An 8546-nucleotide genomic window follows, 5' to 3' on the forward strand; every position below is an offset into this window, starting at 1 on the left:
ATCGAGCACGGACGTCACTCCAGCCTTTTGGTCGTGATTACCGCTAGCGGCCGATCACGTATGTGACATGGCGTCCGGGTAGGAAGAAAGTTGACTGTTAAATAAGCGTTAATGTTGTTTTTATGACACTGACCGACCGAAAAGGGAACATCCGAGGCCGCGAATTTCCCACAGACACCGGCATTGATGGTAATGCATGCGAGGAAACCACAAAGGATCAGCGATGGGTAGGGCACCACCGCGTCAAATACTCGATCCTGACACACAACCAACCTCTCTCTCTCTTTCTCGCTCTTACTACTCACCTCACCTCTCATCTCCGACGTCCGTCCGTCCGAACCACTCTATACCGCTCTCTCCGTGATACACACCACTATTCTCACTGATGCATTTCCCCGATGGAAGATCTTTGATTCTGTCGTGGAAATGACGCTATTTCGCGCCTTTATTCACCAACTATTGTCTATCGTTTCAGGTACTTCGAAAAGCACCAGGCCCATCCCTACCAGGTAAATATTCGTCTTTATTTTTCTCTTTCTTTCTTTCTCTCTCTCTTTGAGAGGAGAGGGGTACGAAAGGAGGTATTTTTTCGATGACACGACTGACACGCATCAATTTACCGCAATTATTTGTCCTCCGTTCCTGTGAGAGTCCGATTTTATACGATTATTGTTGCGCGTACTGTGTCACATAAGACGTACTCGTTTTATTTTTCCCTCCTTCAATCGTCTCATTTGTGCTAGTTTAACTTTCGTAAGAATCTTATTCGAATTTTCTTTTTTTTTTATCCTGTCGATAATTCGGAATGATTTATATTTCTTTTGTGAAAAAGAATGTAGGAAAGCAGAAAATCTTTCTACGAATCGTAACGTAACATGTTTTCTGCATCGCGTCATTCAATAAACATTTCTTGGAATATACTTTATGGATATTCTATAAACGCTTGTATTAATTTTATGCTTAAAGTATCGTACACGATTCTTCATTATTGATTCTTTTTTTCGATTATAACTTGTTTATATAGTACTTAAATTACGATTCCAGAACGTTATTTATCGCGAAATCATTGTCACCATGTTTTTTTAATCATCTTTGACCCTTTAATATTTGTCTACTTTCTATTTTTATTTTCCTTTTAAATATTATTTGTAATATTTTATTTAATGAAATATTATTTGCATAGATCAATGATATAGCTCGTTCTACAAAAATAAATTTTATGAGAAATATAAACAATTTACATCAATCTTTTTGTGGAAGCTTTATTTCCTTTTCAGCAAATCAGATTTTCTTAGACTGTTATTTTATTTCTATTTTCTTTTTCTGTTTCTTGTTTTTATATTATTTCAGAGAATGAGTTTTATTCATATAAAATTTGATTAATCAGTTATTATAAAAGTATTTTGTACTCATTAGAAGTTCATTTTTATCTAATGATCAATTTTCTCTGTTTTTATGAAGTAAGTAATGCAAGGCAAAAGATTCTACAATAACTTGTAAACATAACCTTTCTTTTAGAAAAATCAATACTTGTAATATTTTTGAACTTTTTATTTAGAAAAGATATTATGATATTTAAATATTATTATTATGCTTTATGCTTATGATCTTTACTAATTTATATTTGCAAAACATTTCTTTAATTACAAATTCTGACATAATGCTTTATCAATAAAAAGCTTATATATCAAAGCTTTAGTTTAATCTTCGGATATAATTTGACTATTTTGTCTTTTTGTTGCTATTATTATAAAAAATTATAGCACTTATAATATAATTGGTAATTTGTAATGTATACATAATTGCCGTTAACATTTATTTATAGAACGCAAAGTACAGCAGTTCTAAGGGTGGCTATTCTTCATCGACGACGTCGTCGGATAGTCGCTACGAAGGGCGTATGCGTGATTCCCCAAATGGCAATTCTTACAGTCCAGCAGGAGGCTTGGGATTGGGAATGGGAGCAGACAGAGACAGCCCCAGGAGTTATACCTCCAAGCCCCTGTATAAGAAGGAGAGAGAAAATAGAGACTATAAATTATCCTCCTCTAGGGACAAGTATTCCGGTAAACATATTTCTTTAAAATTTATTATATATATATATATCATTTTGTGCTTAAGAAATTTTTACTCTATTTATAAAATATTAATTACAGAAATAATAATGCAAAATAATATTTTTAGATAAAGATTTATATGATGTAACATAATTTGATAAACATATTTATGTAACAACAATTTATATTAATATGTATTAACTTCAAGAATAGAGACCTTTTTCAAAAAGAAAAAATAGAATAGAAGATTATCATCGTTGTAGACTCTTTTATTTGAAAACATTCAATCATACTACTTCTTTCTTCAGTATAAAAACAGGGTTGTGTCTTAACATTTTCAGCTGTAAAATGCTTGCTTGCATATGTGTAGATTGTGCACGATCACCAAAAGACAAGAGAAGCCATGAGAGCAGGGATTCAGAACACAGGACCAACCACGATAGGAGTAGTGGAGAGGTAAGAGATCAGTTTAGATATTTAATATATATTCTATTTTTATAATAATCTCTAATTTATAATATTCTCATTATGCGTTTTCTCAATTAAATGATTTGTTTTATATCACAGCATTGTTGTTAATCAATAAAATGTAAATCTATAAAAATTGATTATACGTATTTGTTATAGATCTTACATCCCATAAAATTATCATCAAATTCATCACGAGATTCTTCATCTCAGAGAAAACCAGCTCACAATTCTTGTCAGGTCAGTAACCAATGATAATTTTATTTGATACGAAGATATTTGTGTGTAGTAGCTATAAAATCTATTTTATATTATTATATATCACATATTTTTGCAGTTATATTTTTCTTGCATAATGCATTTATAATAGAAGTTACAATAAATAATTTAATAATGATATGTCAGTTAGATCGAGAAAGTTTCATAAGAGTTTAAAATAAATAATAGGTGTACAGGTTCAAGATTACATGGACAAAAATAATTTCGTTAAAATTTTGGTATTCATACATATATTTGTAGTAGATTCAATTGTTTCCGGACATTTTAGAACAGTCTGTTTAGGATAAACGTGGTGATGAACGAGGTGCGATGGAACGAACAGCCAGGTTTGGTGATTGGTCAGAACATATGAGTTCTTCAGGAAAGAAGTATTATTATAATTGCAAAACAGAAGTTTCTCAGTGGGAAAAACCACGTGAATGGACTATTCGTACAGATAATCGTCAACGCCAATCCAATGATTACTCCTCTAGGTCAAGTGAGTCTGTTTTTCATTTGCTAGTTAATTTCTATTTTCAAAAAACTACTTTTGTATAAGAAAAAGTTATAATATAAAAAATCATAAGTAATCTATTTTAAAAAGTGTTAAATATTGTAATAGATTTTAAAGATTATAATTTTATACACAATAATATGATTCCTCTTTGATATTTCATATACTAAATAAAATTAAACTTACATCGCAAAAATTGTTTTAGTTTGTCGTTCATAAATACATAGTAGTACTATAAATTAAATTGCTTAACAATAATGTCTGCATCGATTAAATAGATACAACTTTTATTTTATAGGTCATGATAAACATTCCAACTCGCGATCAAATAGCAGTAGCAGCTTGCGAGATGGTAAATCATCCCGGCAATCTGACAAGCGGGAATATTGGAGTTCATGTAGTGGAAGTGGCGGTAGCAATAGAGAAGAAGTTTCTACGCGCGATAGAGAGAGAGAAAAGGAACGAGAGAGAGAACGAGAAAGAGAGAGAGAAAGAGAACGGGAGAGAGAAAGGGAAAGAGAGAGAGAACGAGAAAGGGAAAGAGATTCTTGCAGGGAAGAAACAGGAGCAGAACGTCAAGCTCAAGATATGGATATTTCACCTGGTGATTCTACACCAACTTCTGAACCTTTAACATCCTGTGCTCATGATCCACTGCCGCAAGGTCCTGTTCTATTGGCCACTGGTATGTTTTTATTAAGTCTAAATTGAAATTATCAAATATAATAGTGTAATTTATAGATACGATTTGGTTTCCATTCTTTTTATTATTTCGTTTTTTCTCTTGTTAGCATTACCTCGATTAACATCACATCCACCATCGACACCACAAACACCTGGAAAATTAAGTTCACCAACACAACAACAAGGGAATAGTAATGCTCCAGGACCACCAGTTTCATTAGCAAGTTTACCAAGACTTCTTTCTCAAATTACAGGCAGCAAAGAACAACCTGACATTACACCGCAGAAAGCGTTACAGACAATTCAAACAGCTATCTTGCTATCTAGACAAGTAAGTTCTTATTTTAAGTAATATGTTAAATCACTCTTATCTACGATTAAGAATAATGAAACGTCATATGTTCATTTGTACATTTTTAGCAATCAGCTAGTGGAGACCGAAATAACAGTGGCAATGATGTAATGGTCCCATTAAAAGTTGATACTAGTGGCAATACTACCAGTGAGGGACCACCTACTCCAACCCATTCAGAAACTCAGGATTGTATCGATGCTCGAAAATGTAAGTTTCAAAATTAATTCTTGCCCGTCATAATAGTTGTAAGCATGGGTATTCTATTGATCGATATTATTTTTGCTTGTATAAAAATTACGTACGCTAAATGAATTATTGCCTGGAAATCCTAATCTTATAGATTAAGAATTTGAGGTTCATACTTTGTCTATATCTCATATGCATAGCATATAAGAATGTATATACAGTACAATAAGTAAGATAAGCTACTTAGAGTTCACTTCCTAAACAGCCATGTACTCGTGCTGAAAATATTCCAAACTTCGATGGGAAAGAGTTAAAAATAAAGTTAAATATATAATAAAAAGTCGCGTGCTTGTTCAGGACTTTATTATATTTTAAGACATTTTGTGGATTTAGCCAGTGTTACTTTTAATATTCTAATAAATGAACAATTATCTCTATTTGTATTACTGATCATTTACAGTAACCAGTCCTGGTGGAACGAATTCTGGAGTGCAAGGTCTAAGCTCATTGCAAAGTCTTAGTACGTTAGGTTCTCTTGGAAATTTGAGTAATACTGGAGGTTTACAAGCATTGTCTAGAGTACAACCTCCTTTAACACCTTCTTTAACACCATCACTTGCTAATCATTATCGAGAAGATTTAACACAACATGTGCGTGCCTTTCCAGCCGATATCCTTGAGAAACAGGTAATTTATGAGAAATAATTTTTTTATACTATAATTGTAATTGACATTTGTAAATCTTACACGATTTGTATAGTTAATAAGAAGTATAGATAATAAGAATCACTTATTATTTTCTTTCAGGCACAAAAACTTAGTGAGGAAGCACATACAATGGGCAGTTTGCAGTGCACAAGAGTATCTGCAGAATTGAAAACAGCACGATCGATAGTGAGGCTGACAGAAATTCAGGCAACACTACAGGAACAAAGGTAAATATTTTTTACATATTGTTACAAAATATCATCTTCATTTTTTTCTTCTCTTTTCTTCATTTGTTTTGCATTTTTCCGATAAAAATTCGTTTAAATATTCACACCTGAGTACAATTAAGTCAATCTTTCACACATTTCAGGATATTATTCCTCCGTCAACAAATTCAAACATTGGAGGAACTAAAATCCCAAAATTCCTTCATGTCTGATGATTCTTAGTGTAAGAAACTTTATAAAATAATTATAATTACAACCTATAATTAATTCATGCAAAAAATAAAACATAATTATTAATATTCTCATTAATATTGAATAATTAAAATTGTACCTAAATTATAATATCGTGATAGAAGTGATATAATAGCAAATGAATATGGGCTGCCTAGAGAGGTCAAGCTGTTTCTCTATCAGCTGACGAGTCTTATTAATTAATTAGTGAATCCACCTCTCTAGGAAGCACAAGAGGCCTATCCAACACACAGATGCAACACTGAGTAAATAGAAAGTGAATAAACTCTATCGGTTTAATGCAAACTACTAAATTGTATATCTGAATTGTCCACAGCATCTTGTATTACCTATGTTATAATACGTGTCAATGTTTCTCATATCCCACGATTATGCGACATTTTAACTAGTTGGAACATTTTTGTTGTAAATCTCGGAATAAAATTCGTGCCACAAGTTTTAATCCAGTTCTTTATCACCATTAACTCACCTAATTACCCACACATGTTTGTCTGGTGAATTAAGAAAGTAAAATTCAAGAAAAATTTGTGGACGCAATAATTTACTTATTTACAATGCTTTTTCTGTCATTTGGTATTTTACAGAGAATGTTATTGCTGTAGAAATACAAATATTAATGACATTAGCATTTTATATCATGCATAATTGATGGCCATTGCTGACTTTGAAGTAAGTTAAATATGTTTAAACATAAAACAATGAATATTATAGAATACTAGAATTTAATTGTGTGTATCTTAATAATGACGTGATCCCATAATTTATATTTGATGATTATGTAAACATGTAACATTGTATAGCTATATTGATAGATTTTAAACAATCATTATGATAAAATATATCATCAGTCATTTTGATGGTCTTCAATCTATGTATGAATCTATTTTTATCTTTTGTAATAAAAAAGAGACTTGTGTAGAATGCAAACTGTAATAACCAACAAATTAAACATATCGATGATGTATCTTATAATTTTAGATAATTTTTATTTCACATAGTCATTGTACATCTATGTAACAAAAAGGACTAAGTAGCATTTCTTATGTCTTTGCGTAAAAATGCATATGCTTTATAAAAGTAGTTTTTATAGTAAATAATGTAATCATTAATAACATAATTATTGCAAATTGCATTTAATATTTATTAAACGAATGTTCTCGAATATAATGCTTTAAAGAAAATGTTAGAATTTAGTTTCCTGTTATGTATTCTTTAGAGTATTTGTAACAAATGGAGGCCGTTTTGTAAATGAAACTATTCAAAGGAAAATAGTCTTTGTTTGTTGTATGTATATTAATCAAGCTCCTGCTTTTCTATGTAATAAAAACTTATAAAAATAAATAATATACACAAAAATTCAGGATGGTGGAGAACACGAATTTGTATAAGTCACGATATAAATTTCTCACTTTATATATTTCATTAAGGAACTGTCAATGAGTGAGCCTGTTACTTATAGAAATAAAGAAACAAATTAGAAAAAAATAATTCTTAAATTGACATACTTTATGTAAATATCAGTGGTTGCAATTAAATTTAAATTATTCTTTTAAATCGTTCCATAGTTTGTAAACCAAAGCATTTCAATATATGCGCATTTTTAACTTACTCTGTTCCGATACCGCATATATAAAAAAGAAAATGAAAAATCCACCATTATTCAAACAATTACATATTTATGCATACGTGCGCAATATCAAAATTCTTTGATTCATACTCGTTACGGAAAATAGACTTCTAGAAACGCTACACATTTAGAAATAAAGTAAAATTGTCAACGGAAAATAAACAACATTACTGTTTTCAGTTAATTTTTTCATATATCCTAATATCGTATGAGATACAATTATTATGGATTACAGTAGAGGATATTATTAAGAATGGTAATGGTAATTATGTTAATGTAGAGTTATACCCTACTAAAGGGTGTTTCTCAACACAAGCTCAATAGTCTTTGACCATCGCAAGTATTATTTTATTAAGGCAATGTCACCTTTATTTGATAAAAATAAAGGATAAAAGAATGAGCTATTGAGATAGTTGAGACTGATATAATCCTGTTCTGTGCTTCTGGTCCACAAAAGATCCCATCTTTCATATAGTTCAAACATTATTATTATCTTTGTTACTATGATTATCGTTATCTTCATTTCTTATATTCTATTTATGTATTTTGCGAAATTAACGCATATACCGAGTGAATTGCCTAAAACTGAAAATGTAAATATCTCGATTATTCATAATAGAAAAAAACTTTTAAAGAAATGTTTGATTTGAAAGTGCTTATATAGCAGGTTTGAAAACTATTATTTGAAAGTCATTTTTTTTAAATATGGGGATTATTGACATTTTTTTAGACAAAATTTGATTTTATTGCCTATAAGAAAGTTATAAAATAGATCAAGATAAATTTCAAAATTAAAATATAAAATCGAGAACAATTTAATATTTTAAACGAGCAATACTATAAGAGAATTTGCATTATTCATAAATTTCGGAAAGCGACATTTTTCACAGTGATCACAATGGAATAGATAAAGAATATTTTGAACTTCTCTTTAATCTGGTCTACAACTTTTATATTAGCAAAAACATCAAGTTTTAATTAAAGAAATATCAATACTCCTCATATTTTAAAAAGATACAATCTTCAAGTAATATCTATTAGCATATATAAGTCTCTTAGAATCCAAGATTCTTCTTTAGAAGTTTTTTTCTATTATAATAAGCAACCGAAATATTTAAATTTCCAGTTCTAGGTGGATTTACCATAACGATGCATTTTGTTTTTACTTAAAGGAAGAAATTGATGGTTATTATTTTGAAGATTACATATA

General features: G+C 30.2%; 2 protein-coding genes across 4 annotated transcripts in view; one reads left to right on the plus strand and one right to left on the minus strand.

The window, feature by feature from the left end:
* Window positions 1-426, minus strand: part of LOC124946556 (prefoldin subunit 6) — an 11954-nt gene extending 11528 nt beyond the window's left edge. Inside the window, exon 1 of one of the 2 annotated variants that reach the window (XM_047487367.1) lies at window positions 306-426. Coding sequence is in view for 1 of the 2 variants with exons in the window: in XM_047487363.1 (XP_047343319.1) it covers window positions 311-317 (7 nt within the window). In the remaining variant the exon portion in view is untranslated. The remainder of the gene's footprint in view (window positions 1-305) is intronic. The other variant, XM_047487363.1, reaches the window with a different exon arrangement.
* Window positions 26-6681, plus strand: LOC124946550 (WW domain-containing adapter protein with coiled-coil homolog). Of its 2 annotated transcripts, XM_047487343.1 has the most exons (12): window positions 26-227; window positions 476-509; window positions 1826-2066; window positions 2428-2513; window positions 2685-2765; window positions 3087-3282; window positions 3596-3982; window positions 4089-4312; window positions 4402-4543; window positions 4983-5209; window positions 5330-5457; window positions 5601-6681. In XM_047487343.1, exons 1-12 carry the CDS (start codon window positions 187-189, stop codon window positions 5677-5679), a joined length of 1866 nt encoding a protein of 621 aa, XP_047343299.1. In that variant the 5' UTR covers window positions 26-186; the 3' UTR covers window positions 5680-6681. The 2 variants fall into 2 exon arrangements, with proteins under 2 accessions (XP_047343299.1, XP_047343300.1); XM_047487344.1 differs by lacking the exons at window positions 26-227; window positions 476-509 and adding an exon at window positions 618-753.
* Window positions 6682-8546: the final 1865 nt, after the last annotated feature.

This window comes from Vespa velutina, chromosome 2, assembly GCF_912470025.1.
Source record: "Vespa velutina chromosome 2, iVesVel2.1, whole genome shotgun sequence".
Classification (NCBI taxonomy): Eukaryota; Metazoa; Arthropoda; class Insecta; order Hymenoptera; family Vespidae; genus Vespa; species Vespa velutina.